The sequence below is a fragment of the Drosophila grimshawi genome, unplaced genomic scaffold (assembly GCF_018153295.1).
Source record: "Drosophila grimshawi isolate 15287-2541.00 unplaced genomic scaffold, ASM1815329v1 contig_311, whole genome shotgun sequence".
Classification (NCBI taxonomy): domain Eukaryota; kingdom Metazoa; phylum Arthropoda; class Insecta; order Diptera; family Drosophilidae; genus Drosophila; species Drosophila grimshawi.
The window spans coordinates 18618971-18638437 of NW_025063098.1; the positions used below are offsets into that span (position 1 = coordinate 18618971).

A 19467-nucleotide genomic window follows, 5' to 3' on the forward strand; every position below is an offset into this window, starting at 1 on the left:
GAATTAATTTTTGCTTGGACACTCTTAAATTTAAGTACTTTGAATGCTGCTGATAAGATGTCGTTGCTTATCTAAAAGATTTATTATCATATTTCATTAAGTTTTTTATGTGGCGCTGCCAAACCAGATAGCCAGTTTTTACATACCCTGAACCCATTGAAAATGGGTAAAAGGGTATTATGAAGATGTGCACAAGTATGTAACAAGCAGAGGGAAGCATCTCGCTAAAGCTTATAAGTATCAACAGCCGAGTCGATCTAGCTATGTCCGTCCTTTACCATAAGAGCTATGGACTCAAAATGTGAAATAAGAAATCTCTGTTTTCTTATTATCAATTGCAGCAAATCAATCAGCAAACACACAATTAATATGTATATATCCACCTGACATGCTATTGATTATCTGTAAGAATTTCATAAATATCGATAGATGAAGTGGTGCAGGGTATCTACAATTCGAGCTCTTTCGACCAGATCGCTCTTACTCGTTTCCAGGGCACTTATATATGTGTGTGCCCAATTAGCAAAGATAACAATGAAGCTAAACAAACAGATTCCACAATCTACAAGCGAAATTCGAGAATATATTATTAATATTATGTAATACTTAACTATATTCTTTCCAGAGATGAGTACGAATCTAAAATATATATAATATTGTTCTCAATGTCTAGACGAATATGACAAATTCGACTCGATAACATAACTGTCAGGTTAATTATGCATGCTTGTATTTTATTGGTAGTCATATATTTATAAAATAATTACAGGGGTACTACGACTTAATTACCCCAATTAACTGCTACGACTGATGGTCGTGTGTGGGTTACCCCACTTAATGACCGAAAAACTGACAGTCAAAGCCACAGTCTACAAATTCTAATTGGAACGCACACTGGGATTCGAATGTTGGAAAAATCAAATTTAAAACGCATTAAACCCGAAAAACATAGAGCATGAAATTGTAGAAAACAAACCTTGAGCATATCCTGCTCAAAAAGCTTGCCTGGCAACTGTTTCAAGGGCCTCTGTTAGTACGCTGAAGAGATTTTAAGATAGCTCAAGCTTATCTATTCTTGACGCAACTGGATTGAACCAAGTACGCAAACCAGTTAGTCTCAAGTGACGCTGATATAGATGACGATTTGCTATAGATAAGTTAAAGTTAAAAAATAATTAACAAAATTCAACAAGGCTACTTACTGACGAGTTTTATTTTTATTTTTGTGTTTATAATTACCGAGAATAACAACTGATTACGGAATCGAATTTAGAGATATGATTTGTGGTTATATTTAATATTTTTTACTATAGCTCTATTTGAAGTAAGTATTATAATATGGTTTAAGCTAATGTTTTAATTTTCTCTGAACATTTTGCAATGTGTTGTTTAGCGAAAGCGTGCAATTCCTGATTGATAATAATCGAGAATTGTGAGCTATACTAAACGATCATCTTTCGACGGATTTTTCCTGTAGATAATTGGTTTGGTTGGGGCAGGGAAATGCGATGTGTCAACAACGTCAGCAGCTCGCATTGAATTGTATTTAAATTATAACAAATTGCGGCCAGGCATAGCTGTTGTATATAATATTTGTAGCCGTATCTGTAAGTGTCGACAATTGTAGTCTATGGGTGTGTGCGTGTGTGTGTGTATGTGTGTGTGTGTATATGTGGAGATGGCATTAAATTAAATAAACATTTAATATGACAATTTAAGTAGCAGTTGCAAAGATGCCAAGTGCGAGTCTTATGCACAATTGAGCTACATTCCCGGACTTGTCGCATCAAATGCTCTCTGCCCAATTGTCCACATTATCAACGTGTGTGTGTTATATGTGTGTGTGTGTGTGTGTGTTATGTGTGTGTGTGTTTGTGTGTGTGTTGTGTGTGGTTGGTATTATTACTGTAGTAAGTATTATAAAGTTTTTACATTTACCTTTTTTGGGCAAGGCCAAACTCAACAACATGTGGAATATTTTTATCTTTTGGGTTTATGCCATCAACATTTGTGCCGACAATTTTTCGCTATAGCCAATTCGCTGTCTCTTTCCCTCTCTCTGCTTGTTGATTTTTTCATAGCCTATCAATATGAAATTCATTTTCAAATTGCAACATTTTTAGCCAGGCCATTTGAATTGGCCCTATCGTCATCGATCTCAATAACTATATAGATTCTTGATCAGCATTACAAGGCAAGTCGTTATAGCCATGTCTGTCTGTTTCTATGCAAACTTAAAACTCTTTCTGCTGCAAGCAGTACCATTGACATTACTCACTCTTCACATGTGAACAAAGTGTAATTCAGATCGGACTTCTATATCATAATGCTGCCATAGTAATAATCGGTATATCCCAACCAAACTGAACAGTTATGTAATTATGCTTCTTACATTTGATACTTGCTATATCCTAAGTATTTCGTAGGGACATCCAGGCTGTTTTGTAAAATAGTAAAACTTTGATGTCGGCAATTTGACGCCGGTCTACAAATTTATATAATCTTTGGCCTGTCTAAGATAGCCGTACTTTCCTGTTTTTATGATTAATCGATTTGAATTGTCGGCAAGCCAAAGTTTTGGCAGTTATGCCATCTGATTTCCGCCTCAATGTCTGGCACCAATCTCAGCTTGGCTGATTGACTCCCACAAGATGGAGAATAATGTTCAAATTGAGGTAATTGTTCTCGTCTCGAATGTGTGTGCTGCATGATGGGTCTCTTTGTGTGTATATATGTCTTTGTGATTGTGCCCAAGTTCGAGTTTTGTTCAGCTGTGGCATGCAATACCAACAGCAGCCAAATCGTTTAAGACAGTCAAAGACAAACCCTAAACCTAAACTGCTGATCGAATAGCAGATAGTGTTATACTCTTATAATATGCAGCTATATTTAATTTTTAAGCTCTAAATGTGTGCATCAGACAAGTATCTTTAATCGTTAGTCATTAAATGATCGACACGAAGATGAAGATAATACAAACTAATCGAATTATGATGACAGACTATAAAAAACAATGTCAATGGCCTTCGAAAACTCGCCAAAACTGTCCACTGACTACTCAAGTCCAGTCTAGTCCAGTGAGAGGGTCACATGATGACGTTAGTTTGGGTTTGGCGTCACTCGATTGTGCAGAGGGGTGCTTTGTGTACGTCATTCATTTCATCGATTAGCACTTCAACCGATACGTAACTTGGAGCTTAGTGTTTTTAAAAATACATCAATAAATAAATCACAGACAATGACACACACACATACACACTTATCTACAAGTGTGGCCGATAAGCAGCTGAGATAAATACAATGTCATTATTATGGGCACTTGTTTTCATTTTCACATCTACACTCAGTATAGTTATGCAATCCTGCTTGGAACTGTGCCAAATATCGCAGCCAGCTCATAAATGCAATTTCTTGTGTTTTAGGGGTACACTCGACCTTAAAGTGCTACCAAATTCGCAACAAACAGATAAGCAGCTAACTCATAATTTATAACTGCATGTGAAAAGTAAAATTATTCTCAGAGTATTGGAAAATAAATGAAATCGGTATTTAATTGAATTAAAAGTGGCGTCATTTATTTGCTGACACAATTTAATTATCACACCACACATAAATTAGAAAGCCACTAATTGAAATAGATTTCTATCATTTTCCAGATTCGATTATTCTTACTTATTATCGAACTCCCCAACAATTTGAATATGACAGCATATGAGTAATTTTATAGACATTAGACCAGCCCCCAGTCGTGGCTTTCGTTTAGAGGTCTTATAAATGATTACATTTAGTTTGCACAACAAGGCCTAGTTTAAGCATTAATAAACAGAATATGTTTATTTTTTTTTATTGGTTTTGGCATAATGTGAGTGGTGAATTAAGTAAAAGTAAATGAACACCTATGATTAATGTTGTTAATTATTTGTTTGTTAAATAAAAATGATTATACTCGTTTGAAGAATAAAGAAGAAGAAACGAACTCCATTCAAGAATTGATTAATATATATTATGTTCTTTTTGCTCAGTGTAGTTTATTTATAGATAGTTATATCACAACCGATATATCTCTAAGAGGATTAATGTATCGGATTGTGGCATGCATAATTGTGGCATACATTATTGCCGCATTTATATTTACAGCTCGCTTGCCTGACCCAAACTGTGGTTTTCAATATGTTTGCTTCGAAGGAAATAATATAAAAAAACAATACTCATCTATACAGCTTAAGGGTGGCTTTCTCTTAACGATATGCAAATCTATTTTTCGAGCGTTTTACTATCCCTTATCCTTCATCCTTTCAACTCACAAATGAATAACATTATCACCTTGACCGAAGTATATACAAGTTCTATGTAAAACTAGAAAATACTGCCCCATAAAACACCAACAAAATTATCTGATTGTATTTGTCTCGATTTTGTGCTGTGCTTTTCTAAATTGACTCAAATTGAAGGCGCATGACTCAGCATACGAAATCATGTGGAGAGGGCGGAGTGAAAGGGAGTGTTGCCGCTAGCTAGGTTCGTGTCGTGCCACATAATTCTGTGCTTCTTCTTCGTTCGGATTTCTTTGCGTGAAAATCATAAATTACAGTAGACGGTTGAAACTTTGGAATATCTGCAATGCTTTTAGTTTCTTCGTTCGTTAACTTGTGGCGCTTGAAAGTATGCAACGTTTTGAGCTTTACAAGCTTTACAACAACGAATCTAGTTCTTAAGTTGCAAATATTCGATTGTTGATTTCTTCTTTTATTAAGGTTATTCATTCGGGTAATTTTTATATTTTTTTTCCAAGTAATCTAAAAGTTAAAGCGTCAACATATTATAGATTGTTGTTGTGTTGTATTGGTTGGCTAGGAGCAAGAAAAATTCGAGAATCGTTATTCACTCGGCTATTTTTTGTATCTTTTATTTGAAGTAATCTAAAAGCTCAAGAACCAGCAAATTAGAAATTGTATAAAAAACAATTAAGACATCTGTTGGCTTCTTATTAGAAGAATAAGCAAGGCAAATTGTAGAATCGTTAACGAAACCTAAAATAATTAAGTCAAAATATGAACGTCCTTCTGTTTGTCCATCTTAATTAATTTCCACAAAGTGTAATGAAGTATGGTCTGTGCAAGGGACACGCTCAGAAGCAACAAATTATTGTTTGAGCTGTAATTAAGTCATAGCAACAACGAGAGGCAAAAACCTTTTTTGATAATTATCAAAGGGTCCCCCAAATAAAGAGAAATATAAGACAAGTAAGGGCCAACAACATTTTCTTATAATTAGCAGAGACATGACGCGCCCCAATGACACCAATTCCGTAAAATGAAAAGAAGAGAATCAAAATGTGCCTCTGACCACAGAGGGTTGTTTCGATTCGGTTGTCTCTTCTTTTTTTTTTTTTTTGTTTGCCTGGTTTGCGTGAGATTCCAATGCTAAAAGTTGCGTATCCATGAAATCTGTGGCAGTGTGGGGCGGAAGGGCAGATGGAATATGTGGTTGAGAGGGAGGCGTGGCAGTCTTTCGATTGCATGCCAACAGAACCGAGCACAGACACTGGAAGTGTACCGGTTATGTAAGAAATAAAGCGGAAAATATTCAGTCTATAAAAATAAAGCTTTTCTTGCTTCCAGGCAAAATTATGCATGCAAGCCGTGAGAGAGACAGAGCACGCGCATAAGTGAAGGGGGAACGCACTGGATTTGACTGGAAAACAGCTAAGCTTTGCGCATGAACCAACAACGACCACAACAACAACATAAAAAAAGTGCACGGAGCTAAAAACGTAATCGAAAGAGGCGGCCAGGTGAATACGGCGAATACGCTGCACACCGTAAAGCGCTTTCATGCTAAGCCGATCAAACACGACGCCTAATCCACGAATGCTCACCTGAGCTACGAGAGAGCGAACAGTGACAACGAGAGAGGAAGTAAGAGAGGATAAGCGAGTGTTAAGCAGAGAAAGAGAGAGAGAGAGAGAGAGAGAGAGAGCGAACGCACACAGTCACTTGTTTCCGAGAGTTAGAAGTTAATGACAAAACGAACAAAAAGAAAATAGAAGAAAAAAAAAACAGCTTGCTAGCAGAGCCACAGGGCTAACTTCAATTTATTGATCATGTCTGTGCGCTAACAGCCAAGTAGGCAGCAACAACAGCAACAGCAGCAACAACATTTGGAAAACAGCTAAGCTCTCCAATAGGATTAGGCACACACAAACAGTGCCAACACCCGCGTTGCCATTCCAGTCACTCTTAACTGACAGCATCAGCAACCATAAACAAATTAATATACTTGACGTCGCCGCCTTAGGGCGTCGGCTTGCAGCAGCGCTACGCAAACAACAAAACCCAATAACTGACACACACACAAACAAACTCACACACGCATATGGACGTAACTACGAGTTTCGATTTTTTTCGTAAAAAAAAAACGCCCGCTCAGCACTGTTGTTGTTGTTGCTGCTGGTGTAATGTTAAAAAACACACCTCAAACTTCTAATAAAGTTTTAGCCTGATTTGACTGGGTTTCTTCACATATTTCTTGATACACTGTTCTTATCACATGTTAACAATTGTTTGCACTTAAATTATGACTTAATTAACTTAGTTTTATAATAATTTTTTGGTAAATTATTGCGCTCAGCTCACCTCGTAATCCGACCCTAACGCCATGTTTTATCGATATGACATTTCTTATCGATTAGTCAGTTATGTGTATTTCGGCCCAGTGTTGTACAGCTGTTAAGTATTCTATTTGGGGACGCAATTTGCGTTAACATGACTGTTATACATATATATCTTGGACAAAAGAGAACTGCAGTTTGGCAAAGAACTTCATATTTCTTTGTTTTCTATTAGGCTTTCGATCTGTACGTGTCAGAAATTTTTAATATTTTCTTTTTACTGTCAATAATTACAAATACATTTAGTTGCATAACTTTGGGCTGTGTTTCTAATTTTACCTAACAGCTTTATTTGCAGTGTTCAGCGTTGCCAGGCTGTTGAAAGCTTAAGGCAATTTAGCATAATTTTACTCTGTTAGCTCGTTGTTCAATAAAAACAGATTTAAGCAAAATCAATCGAATTGTTAATATAATAAAAATATAATTATAATAATATTTAATTTGCACATAACAAAATCACAAGCTATTTATATTGCATGATTGAAGCCTAATTTGATATGTTACTTGGCAAGAATTCACCTCTGCTTGACTGTGTCGGTTAATAACAGACATGCTTAGCGAAACTGTTAACTAACAGCACAGAGTCGTTACAATATTTGAAAAAAGTAACAGCTTAAAATAAAACCTTGCTTTGTTTATTGGTATTTTAGTAGTTGTGACACAACTCCAGCGAATACTCATAGCCCAAAAAGGCGGCACCATTGAAGGGTATTGCACGCGCTACCAGCATCCAGCTGCCACGAAAAATACTACGCCAGCCATATGCTCGATAGTTGACAAGTACACAATGCATTATGCCACGAAACTTGTGATTCTCATCCGCTTGCATGATCGTCTTGACCACATCGAATGGTATAACGCAGACCCAGGATAAGACGCCCGCCCATGCGCCTGCAAACGTGGTCACAAATAAATTTGTACTGGTCGCATTTCCCTGACTCCTGCGCTGCTTCACAAAATCCGTATTATCCAGATAGTTGGCAGCTTGGCGATAGACGAGCATATAGATGCCATAGGGCAACACATCGCTGCAATCGCACAAATTTTACACTCAGTGAAAGAGGGACTAGCCATCATAAATCATATCTACGTACCGACACATCATGGGAACTAAGCCTCGATATAATCCCGTGATGCCATCATTTTTCAGTATCCGCTTACAAGTGCCAAAAGCTGTGCGTTTCTTTCCATATATATAGTCGTTATAGTCTGCGGATATTATTCGGAAGAGAATTATATTCCAAAGTTGGCAAACTGAATTCTCAATTTCAATTCTACTTACAGCAGTGCGTTTGGAGTCGCACTTTGATCAGCTCCATGGGGCATGCTATGAATGATTGCGCAAATCCTGCCAAAGATCCGGCCATGAACATGTTGTGGTACTCGAGCTGTTCCCGCTGGTAGTCGCTGTGGCAAACTCGGCGCAGTTGCCGCAAATGGTTGCCGTAGATGCCGAAGAGTATGGAGTTGATGGCACCCGTCGACATCATGGGGAAGAGCATGCCCCTGTAGAAACCGTTGATCTTTAAAGCGTTGTCAACCGACTGCGTCTCCCCCGTTCCCTCCATCCCCTTCCCAACTCATACTTACCCCATTGTTGCGGCTGTAGATTTGCTTGACGGCCGTCATCACAGATGTATTGGATGCTTGCTGCCAGGTCTTGATAGTGTCCAGTGGATGTGCAACGAGAACCCCCGTGGCACCTGCACAAGCAAATAAATAAATAATATTAATAATAATTAGCAAACTTGATAAGCAGAATTGGTTGACTGCAACATAAGTATATAAAAATGTGCATTTTATTTTTTTTATATTCTGCTCTTAGGCATTAAAAAATACATCTATTAATGTTCTATCGAAAAATTGTTGAATTTAGAATAATAATACAAATAAATAAATTAGTGTTTTTGAAAATGTCTCATTTCTTATTTAAATGTTTGCAATTTAAATTACATAATAAATTAATTAAAATTACCATTGTCAATCAAAATAATTGTTGTGTTTTTCTCATTGGCCATAAAACTGATCAAAAATGCTTGCAGGCATCAAAATTGTACGTTAAACATTTTCTAAAATTTGTATATAAAAAATATAGATTTTGTGGAAGCATTAATAATTATATTAATTATTATTATTAGCCCGAACAGCAGAGAATCGTACAAAATAAATATAATTTAAATCATTTAAAAAAAATATACTTTCAATAAAATAATTATAGTAAAGACAAATTTTCCTGAAGACCATAATGCTTCTATAGCTTCTAGTGCTTGCCATAAACAATGTAATTATAATTAATAAATAAACCACGTTGATATATGTAGTATGTGGCATAAATTCATTCTGATAAAATGAGAATCAGGAGGAGCAAAAGGCCCCATTGTGGCGCACATGTTGCCGCTTGGCGTTGCCAAGAATTTCAACTTTTGTTGCCCAAAAATACGCATTCGGATCAGGGGCAGTTCGGCACATGAACTTGGCCGTGACGTCGTCGTCACTGCTGTCGGATGATGTTTACAACTGATGATGTTCTTCTCGCCGTCAATCCGCAAATCCGTCAACAAGTGGCTCAACTTTAGTTTTTGACCCGATTCGATTGCATCATTCAAATTGGAAACTCACCACCAACGCAGCCGGCGACAAAATCACAATAGTTCTCCCACTTCATGTTTGTTGTGGTGTTATTGTATTAAATGCAGTCACACTTTTGATGATGAATTAAAAAATAAAGCGAAGTTATTAACTCTGCACTATTGATTTTATATTTTCTCGTTGCTGTTGTTTGTCGACTGCATTTGGCAGCGTCAACGTTGGGACTGCAATCCAATTGGCGGCGCTGTTGTGCAGCGCCAGCAAAAGCTCGGCGAGCTTTATTGCGCTCAAGAGCTGACTGGCACAATGCAAAAATCGCACCAGAAGTATATGCAAATGCACGTTACATATTCAAACTTATAAATTGGTTTAACTGTTAATGGATCGATCATTTCTGAAATGCACTCGCACTGCTTGAATTTCAAACTGCTTGCTGCTGCTCTCAAGAGCTGACTGCTACAGCTGAAAAATGGCGGCAAAGGCAGATGGAAATGTACGTTAAGTTTTTAAATCTTGTCATTTGTTTTTATTGTATTGTTGATTGCAAACTCCTGATTTTGACTGCTTGCTAGCTGAAAAACATTTGTTTTTTTTTTTTTGTATACTCGCAAGTATATATATATTTATATATATATATATATATATATATATTCATTTTCTTTAATTTTTTATAATCCTTTTGTTTTTAGTGTAATTGTAATGGTATTTATTTTTTATACTCAGCATAAGATTTTGTTTAGTTGTAGTATGTCTAAAACATAGCGCTCGGTGTGCCAAAGAAAACAATAAATTTGAAAACCTAGCACAGCGAACCAAGACTCGAGAATTATTTAATGTTCTGCTTCTGTTCATAGGTTCATTATTTGTTTTTGTTTTGTTTTTTTTTTTTTGTTTTTACAAGTCTAGAACATAAGAAAATATTTCACATTTTATAATTATGCAATATGTTTAATATTGTTAAAGCGCCTTATTTTGTTTTACTTTATTTTATATTCTTTATGTTCTTTGTTTTATTATTAATGCGACTTTACTTTTTATTTTTTATTGATTTTTTTATGATTTTATTTTTTTAGTACAGTTTTGTCTCTAAAAGTACTTAACGAGTTTTGCTTATACTTTTAGCTGGCTTTTAAGCAGCTATTTGTCAACATGCTTTTTTTTTTTTGTTTTTCATTATTTATTTATACATATAAATACATAAAACTATCGTTAAAGTTACAATGTAAATTGAAAAGCAGGCTACAAATTAACTCAAAGCGCAAGAAAAAAAAAAATAAACACAAACGAAAAAAATAAAAACATAAAACAAGACCACATCTCTTACATGTATAGATTTATATATATATATGTATGTATACATATATATATATGTTTTTCTCATTTATCAGGCATTTTCAACATTTTTTGTTTTGTTTTTTACAGTTTCTATATATTATTTTGTTTTTTTGTTTTCTTTTTTTTCTCTTGATTGGCATTCCTATGTGAATTTCAACATTAACTAGAGAGGGGGGTGTTCAAGATGAGTGTTTGTTTTATTTTCATTTTTCATTTGGATTTTGCTTTTTCTCTAGGGGGCAAGGGGCGGAAGAATATAGCTAGAGTAGTTGCTGTTTTTGTTTTTAGTTGATAGGAAGGCATTTACTACGAACAGTATTTTTTGAATTTTATTTTTTTTTTCCTTTTTTTTTGTTATCATATCATTATTGCTTCCCCATACGCTATAATCGAATACACTTTGCCACAGCGCTTGATTCCTAAATGAATCCTGAATTCTCCTCCTCCTCTTCCTCCTCCTCTATTCTGTGGTGTTTTATGATGGCAGTCAAGTTCTAGAAACATGCCGAATATTTAATGTCTATTGCTTTCTTAGATGTGTTGTTCTCCTTGTGGTTGTTGATCGCATTTTGTTGTTCATTTGTATCATTCTTGAATTATTAAATTACACTCTAATATAAAGATGCAAAACATTTCATTCACACTTTGCTTAGTATTTAGGCCATAGATTCGGTTTCTCATTTTATTATTTTCGTTTTCAATTTTTATTATTTTATTTTATTTTTTGTTTTTGCTATATGACATTTTAGTTTTTTTTTTAAATTTTTTTTTATTGATGATTAACACGATTTTTCAGTTTGAATATTTATTTTTTTCGACGTTTACAAACATATTTAATAATAATAACTCATGTGTTTTATTCATTTCTCATCTTTTTTGTTTAACGCTCCTGTTTTTTTCTTTTATCTTTCTCGAATCGTTCATATGTATGCATATCATAATAATAACTTACGTTTCACAGACACAATTTATATTTGTATGTATGTGTGTATGTATCTTTAACTTTATGAGTTTGTTCTGTTATATTAACTTTTGGATAATGCATACTTGGATACTTTTGTTGTTGTTGTTGTTCTTGTTGTTTGCAATGGGCGCGTGACTTGAATGAACAAACATACATATGTTTTATACATATACATATCTTTTTATATTCATTTTTGCATAATAATATTCCGTTGATTATGATATTTGTTTAGTATGAGTGCGCCTAAGTGTGAGTGTTTTTTTAATATTTTTTTTTTTTTATCGAATTGATTGTTTGATTGATAGATGGAGATTTTAATATTTTTTTTGTGTTATAACGGAGCGGCACAGATAATTTGATACTTGTTTGTTTTGCTTCTATGCATACCATATTTACAATGAAAGGATCCTTAAGCGAATTACTCGAGAAGTTGTGCGCATTTTCTTCAAGTGTAGAGAAACCAAAATGTTGTTGCGATAACAAAAAAAAAAAAACAAAAAAAACAGAGAACTGCCGCTCCATAAATATATATATTTACATATATATATATATTCATTGTATTATCGCTGATATATCTGTGAAATGTGAGAAATGCTGAGTGAGTAGATGACAGTTTGTGATTGAGTGGCAAGTGAATGATTGAGTGATTGAGAGGGTGCCTACCTTAACGTAACGTTCCAATAGGTATTTCTAGAGACTAACCACAATTACTTTTATGTATATATATTTACTTCGGTTCTTTAGCTTACAACTTTTTATACAATGCATATTTTTTTTTATAATTTTAATTTTTTTTTGTTTTTTTAATAATTATTTACTACGCATGCGCAACTCATTTGCTTTAATCTTTAACTTAAAGTCACACTATTTTTGCACACATACATACACGTTCATGATATTATAGATATAATTATTTTTGCATTTCTATATAAATCAGCATTTATGGGGTTTATATATATATATGTATGTATGTATGTATGTATGTATATGTAAGCCACTTCTCTTGCCCATTTATTCATTTATATTTTGCTTCTCCTTGTGATGAATGCCGCTAAATTACTTCATTTATTCTTTTTGCGAACCAAGCTAATGTTCTTAGTTCCTTATATATATTTACTGGATATATATATAAATATATATATATATATATATATATATATATATGTATTTATATAGATGCTTATAGGTCTGCGTGGGCATTGGGCCGGTTATCGAAATAGTTTTTTGGAACAGTTTTTTTGTTTTTTGAAAGTTTTGACGGCATGTGCAACACTTAGAGATAAGTAACAAAGTTTTTGCAAAGTCGCTCAGTAAGTCTACGCGTATATAACCCTAAATAAGCATACATACACACATGCATATGTGTGTGCACACACATACACATGCATACGTATATATACAATGAAGATATCAGTGGGTTTTTATTTATAAGTAGGAGCTGAAAGTTGGACACATACCAGAGACTGCTTCATTTTCGGAAATCAACCGAAACTCGATACACACACATTGTATTCCATATAGTATTTTGTATTATTATACACATTTCTAATGCTTGTGCATTGGGAGCGCGGGCAATCAATAGAAAACTTTAACTAGAGTGTTTGTGTGTCGGTGTATGTATGTATGTGTGGTTTGGGGCAGCTGTTCTAGGCTAGGATAGGCTAGCAACACGTCTAGTTATTTGTTGTAAAGAATATCTCAATGCGTGTTCTTAACAATCATCGAACAATCGGCTCTCGATTTTAGTTTTTGTTTCTGTTTTCTTTTCTTTTTTTTTACTACTAACACTTTTACGCTTTATTCAATTTGTTTTTGTTTTCTGTACTCTTATTTTTTGTTTTTGTTTTGAGCTTAAACCTAATTAATAATATTCTTTTCTTTCTCTTGTAATATATGTATATATTTATATGTATTTATAATATGTGTGTGGGTGTCGTGTTATGTTTGTGTGTTGTGTGTGTGTGTGTAAGTTGTATTATATTATATAGAAATTTGATGTCGCAGTTATGCTGCACTCTTCAAGCATTTTAGTTAGCCACGCTCTCAAATTCTCAATTCTCAAACTAAACGTTCCCTCCTTTCGCCTCCTCTTATGCCTCTTCTTCTTCTTCTTCATCTCCTTGCTCTGCTCCGATTCTTGTACCGCTCCAGCAGCTGCAGCTTCTTGGGTTTTGGTGTCTTGTTAAACGAGTATACAATTTAGTTTTCATATTTATTAAGTTAGCATTTTGCTGCTCTTTGTGTTTATAACTATTTATCGCCAGCTCAACAATATTCATTCTTATTCATTTCTTTGATTTGATTTAATTTTATATATATATATATAGATGTGTGTGTGTGTGTTTGTTTGGGTTTAGAGTGTACGTGTGTGTGTAGGTGTAGTGTGTTGGTTTTGGGTGTGCGGAGCCGGCTAACATTTTATGTGTTGTTGTTCGTGTTGTTCTTAAACTTGTTTGTTGGGTGTTTTGTGTGTGTGTGTTAATTTTTGCATTTAACTCTTGCTGTTCTTGTTGTTGTTGCTGTGGTTGTTGTTTATTGTTAGTTTCAAGCGCGCATTGCGTTGCTTCTATTTAGTTGTCTGCCTTTTCTGATTTGTTTTTTGCATTTGCTGTCGCAGGATTATTGTCACCACCGACGCCGAGGCCGCCGCCACTGGAAAGGCTGCCGCTGCTGCTGCTATTCGACTGTTGCTGATGAGAGTTGATGGCGCCAGTGCCGGCGGCTATGTTCGACGGCTGCAGTGACGCTGCGGATGACGACGATGACGCCGCCGCAGCTGATGCGCTGCTGTTCGCTGTTGCAGCGCTGCCGCCTGCGGCGCGCCCGCTGGAACGATTCGATTCGAGTTCGTGCAGCTTCTTCCACAGCTCTTCGCGATCGCGCTCACGCTTCTTTTCCCTGCAAAAAACCACGAATCAAATTGAACAATCAATAAATAAATATGATTCACGACTAGTTTTAATTATGCCACCCACTTTTGCCTTTCCGCCTTGTAGCTGGAGGTCAGCTCATCGAAGAGTTTTGAATTCATTTCCATGAACGTCTTCAATACATTGTAGACAAGTGCAACGATGGTCTGATTCCAATGCTCCTTGCTGATGCGATAGAGCGCCGGGAACATGATGGGCATTATAACAGCGTTGTTTTCCTCAATTAGCGACATGGCATATTCATTGTTCCACAGATATAGAGCACGTTCAGCAACCTAAAAACAAAGATTTGGTGTTCAATTAAAACCATTCAATAGGAAAATCGATTAATTTCAAACCTGAAAATGTGGACTCGATACGCATTTGGCAATTTGGCGAAACAACGGCTCCTGTATCTTGACAAACTGCGGCGGATCGATCACATCCAAGATCTCCTCAATTTCGCCCAAGAACATGACCTCCTTTTGGGAGCAGGTCTTGGGCCAGAACTTGAGCAGACCACGCACCACCGGATCGGTGAGGAATGGATCCTTCTCTAGGAATTGTACAATGCAATACGCCAGCTGAGCATGATAAAGCGACAGGCATTTGACTTTGTGCAGCGGCAACAGAACCTTAACCAGAAATTGTTTATGTTCCGCCTTCAATGGCAAGGCAAATCCGTTAATGATGCTGCAATACAAACAAACAGACAATATTAGCCAAGAATAAAGAAGAAAGAAACAAGTTTTTAACGCTTACCTGCCAAGTATCTCGAGCAGCTCGCCAACGCCATTAAAATGCTCCGTCTCATAGATGAACTTCAAGAATATGTTGTTGATCTGTTTTCGTATAAAAGCGCGTAAGCCTAAGAATTTCCCATAGATGCGATGCAAGACCGTCTTCAGAAAGTCACGCTCGCGCGGATCTTCCGAATCGAACAGTTCCAATAGCTGCAAACATTAATTATGTATTTAAGAAATGTGAAAACAAATCAAAGATTTCAAAATTTAATTACCTGCAGCACAAACTTTTGATCGATCACACGTTTGCCAATGGTCGCCTGAAAATCTTGGGATTCCAGAAAGCGCAAGAACACCTCATAGACCAGCTGCAAATGGGGCCAGGAGGCCTCCAGTGTTGGATCATCCTCTTCGGGATCAAAATCGGGATTTTCACTGGGCGGCAATGTGCGAAATAAATTGCAAGAAATCTAAAAGAAATAATTAAGGTTAGTATTAGTTATGGTTGAAAATTGTATTATAAATTAGATTATTATTATGTAATAACTTCAATTGTTTTACAAGTGTTTCTTGCTTAAATTACAGATCTTTCTTAATAATTCGTTAGCTAAATTTGCAATATTTTTCTGACATCTGATAAATTATTTTGACTTTGATCGTGTTTTCAATCACATTCGCATTACTTATTCTAATGTGTCACAAATCTTCTATGTATACAACAGTCTCTGTTGTTGTATTTATTTGATATGATATTATAAAATGAATTAATTACCATGCGTATTATTTCGGGATAGACTGGTTCCGTAAGCACGCCACGCCCGTGTGTTATATAGGTGGATAGATCATTGAGAGCAGCCCGTTTGATTTCCTTGCCCTTTAAGTCCGTAACAGGATCCATAAAGTCAAATGATACGCAGCACTGACGTAATTTCCGTATAAACAGCTCCTCCTGTTCCAAGCTCGAGCAATCGGCTATTGATTAAATGACGAGAATTAGTTTCAAGATTATAGGTATTAATTAATTAGTTGTTTTTGATCACCTTTTAGCGGCGGCAATTGCTGCAGCTCAACATCCTGAGAGTTTCTGTAACGCGAGGAACCTTGACTTTTTTTACTCTTCTTTTTGAGTGAACGTTTGGCGAACGGGTCGATTCGATCCACAAACGTGCCCGATGACATCTTTTCAGATTTGGGTTCGTTTGAATCGTTGGCGGTCTCCGTGGCTGACTGTGTGGTATTCAGCTTGCCGGCTTTAATTCCAACGCTTGCCAATGAAGAAATTTGATCGTCCAACGCCCCACCGGCTGCTGCACCAGATGTGCCCACCACGCACACGCCCACACCACCCACGCCCTCGTCGCCGTCTTCGTCCCCGAAATCGCTGCTGAGGATTGCGACCGGTTTCTTGTCTTTGCGCGTTTTGCGTAGCCAGCCAAAAATTTTATGTGTTATGTTGGCGACTTTTGCCGTTGAGTTTGGCGTCTTGCAATTGTTCGCCCGGACCGCGCTGATGCTGCTGCTGCCTAACGGTATTCTGCGCTCTTCTATATGCTGCTCCTGCTGCTGCTGCTGGTTGTTGCTTTGTAGTTCTTGTTGATGTTGCTGCTGTTGTTGTTGTTGTTGTTGCTGCAGCTGGTGTTGTTGATGTTGTTGTTGTTGCTGGTGTGTTATGTTGATGGCGGTTATGTTGAAACGATATCGACTTATCTTGGCATTTAACACACGTTGCCCGCTGAGAAGTAGGTTCTTGGTATCCAAATAGTTGTTGCCGTTGCAACTGTGCTGCCGATTAGTTGCGTGTTGTTGTTGTTGCGGATATTGTTATTGATTTAAATTCGTTACACTGCAATTGTGAGAGTTGCATTAATAAGTTGTAAAGTTTATCAATAATGATCTCGCTTGAAAAGTCAAAAGCTTCTGTTATCAAAGTTGTTTCATTTGCAAATATTGATATTATATTTATTTTAACAATACTGACAAGTTAAGCTATTTGACCTATTTGGAAATAGTAACATAGATTCTACATACTGAATCCATTAAAAATGGTTGAATATTTAGCATCGAGCCAATAATGTTTATATATCTTCTGGAATCTAACTTCTCGTAGACCACAGATCAAGTTTATTTCATTTGATGGATAGAAATCGATTAGTAAATTCTACAATTTATTTAAAAGCTTCAAAATCGTTCAGGGTATCTGCTTGTCGAGCTGCTTCGCCTAGAGACGTGTCCAACTTGTTTAAAATGTAATAAATACAATGTTCTTAAGCATGACAACCAACTCCCACATTTCAATCAATTTGATAAAGCTGATTATAAATTCTGCACAATATACTTTGCCGGCATTTTGAATTTTCAAGCGAACAGAACACACGCTATTTATTTAAGCACTCACCTGTGTATTCTGTGTGTGTGTTAGTGGGTGTTGTGTGTTTTGTTTCGTATTTGTTTGTGGCTATTTTAGTTGTTGTTGTTGTTCTTCTTCTTGTTTAATGGAGGGATTGTTGCATTTCTTATATGCGCCTTAGAGTTGGTGTTGTTGTTGTTGTGGTTGTTGTAATACTCGCTTATAGCTTCTAGGTTGCTTCTTGCTCCGCTCTGAATGGCACATCAATTCGTTTCGAGAGAGTTGCAGAAGAATTTGCTGTCGATAAACTGCTCGCTCACAAATATTTTTATATTCACATACTTCTTGCTCTCACGCTCTTTGCTCTCTTCTCTTGTATGTTTTTTTTTTTTTTGTTTGTTTGTTTTTGCTGGGTTTGTTAGAGTAGATTTCCTTTTGGTTTTATCGTTTTGATTTTTGGCATCACATGCACTGCAATGGAGGTAAAAGAAGCAGAGTAACATTAAATCACACCGTCATAAATAAAGGAAATACATGTTATAAATACAACCACAAAAAAAGAGAAAGAAAAATTGATATAACTCATAGTTTGATATGATTGAGCCAAACGCCATGAAACGTCATGTACAAAAATGTATTTTCTCTTTTGTTGAATGCCTTTTTTTTTAACCTTATCTAATCGACATGCTTGCGCTGCTCCCCCCTCGCTTTTCTGCTCATCCCATATCTCTGGCTAGATAGATAACACGGGCGACATTGAGGCAACTGTGATTTCAGGTTTGTTAACTGAACAAAAACCCAAATGAGGTTTTTCTTTTGTGCTTTTGTGTGTTGGTTCTTCTACTTTTTGCAAATGACCCCATAAGCTGAAACTGGCGGGCAGCAGCAGCAGCAGCAGTTGGCCAAAATGTAAATGATGCTGTTGATGGATTGACGTTTGCAGCTAACAGCATTTGGCATCGCTCGATAACCGCAAATGTGAATCGGGTTTTTGGATTGAGGAAATACGCGAAATTCACAAAATTCGAGAGCAACATTTTCGTTTGCAATTTGCTGTTTGACAATTGAATTACGTTTACGTCTCTGGTGTATCTTTTAGAATGTTGTCTCATGTTAACGGATATTAAAGCAGCAGCAGCAGTAATACAAATTAGCGTCTTTTTTCCCTTTAAATTCGTACTGCTTATACTGAATTGTTGAATAGACCGTTCATGCAGTTGCAAATCAAATCAGAGTTTATATACGCATATATATATATACATATATCTATTATATATTGTTTAGCTTGGAGTGTTGACTTTCAATTGTCACGTTTGACTGTCTGACTGACTTACCAATTCAAGTATTATTTTTTGTTATAATGAAATTTGCCTAATCTAATTAATTACATTTTCGTTTTGACTAGAGTCGAGTCCCAAATTGAATTAGGCTAAATAATAATATGTAGAATTTCTAGGGCAAGTATATTTATTGTAGGTTAAATTAAATTTTGAAAAATTCGTTCAGAATTGAAATGAAAAATTTTAAATTGATACAAATAGAATCTTAAGTTTATTTATAAACAGCAGACTGAAAATTGAATTATTTGACTCGACTCAAATAAATAAATTTTTTAAAAATTAATTTATCATCAAATTATATTTATATATAACTTTTATATTGAAAACATTGATCAACTACACATTGGTCTACCAGAGAGCGAACAAGAACAGTAACTTAAAGTCTATGGCATAAATAAAAATATAAATGTTGCATGACGTAGTGATCCTAAACAGATATATTTTTTATCATAAGTAATAATTGCAGCAAAAGGTGACAGCTATTTAATTATTAAAGCTTACAAACATGGAGACAGATATACATTTTAAGTATATTTATTTCCAGCATCTACCCCAAATAGTCAGTAAAAA

The 19467-nt window shown here is 35.7% G+C and overlaps 2 protein-coding genes across 3 annotated transcripts; both read right to left on the reverse strand.

The window, feature by feature from the left end:
* Window positions 1-7283: 7283 nt before the first annotated feature.
* LOC6567569 (solute carrier family 25 member 45) lies at window positions 7284-9482 on the reverse strand. 2 transcript variants are annotated; one of them, XM_001993756.2, is made up of 5 exons: window positions 9290-9482; window positions 8261-8373; window positions 7953-8193; window positions 7765-7879; window positions 7284-7698 (listed from the first exon to the last, which is right to left on the reverse strand). In XM_001993756.2, exons 1-5 carry the CDS (start codon window positions 9333-9335, stop codon window positions 7317-7319), a joined length of 897 nt encoding a protein of 298 aa, XP_001993792.1. In that variant the 5' UTR covers window positions 9336-9482; the 3' UTR covers window positions 7284-7316. The 2 variants fall into 2 exon arrangements, with proteins under 2 accessions (XP_001993792.1, XP_032596094.1); XM_032740203.2 differs by lacking the exon at window positions 9290-9482 and having other exon boundaries at window positions 7953-8176.
* A 4274-nt stretch (window positions 9483-13756) lies between these two features.
* LOC6567568 (serine/threonine-protein phosphatase 2A 56 kDa regulatory subunit epsilon isoform) lies at window positions 13757-16808 on the reverse strand. The gene is made up of 7 exons (XM_001993755.3): window positions 16251-16808; window positions 15983-16182; window positions 15486-15680; window positions 15230-15420; window positions 14827-15160; window positions 14534-14763; window positions 13757-14456 (listed from the first exon to the last, which is right to left on the reverse strand). The coding sequence occupies exons 1-7, from the start codon at window positions 16387-16389 to the stop codon at window positions 14129-14131; spliced, it is 1617 nt and encodes a 538-aa protein (XP_001993791.1). The 5' UTR covers window positions 16390-16808; the 3' UTR covers window positions 13757-14128.
* Window positions 16809-19467: the final 2659 nt, after the last annotated feature.

Coding starts and splice junctions, on each gene's coding strand:
- LOC6567569 (XM_001993756.2), bottom strand. CDS start 9,335: ATGAAGTGGGAGAACTATTGTGATTTTGTCGCCGGCTGCGTTGGTG. Junction 8,374..9,289: donor TGTCGCCGGCTGCGTTGGTG/GTGAGTTTCCAA, acceptor TTGCTTGTGCAG/GTGCCACGGGGGTTCTCGTT. Junction 8,194..8,260: donor TCTACAGCCGCAACAATGGG/GTAAGTATGAGT, acceptor AACGCTTTAAAG/ATCAACGGTTTCTACAGGGG.
- LOC6567568 (XM_001993755.3), bottom strand. CDS start 16,389: ATGTCATCGGGCACGTTTGTGGATCGAATCGACCCGTTCGCCAAACGT. Junction 14,764..14,826: donor TATCGAGTCCACATTTTCAG/GTTTGAAATTAA, acceptor CTTTGTTTTTAG/GTTGCTGAACGTGCTCTATA. Junction 14,457..14,533: donor TACAAGGCGGAAAGGCAAAA/GTGGGTGGCATA, acceptor GGTTTTTTGCAG/GGAAAAGAAGCGTGAGCGCG.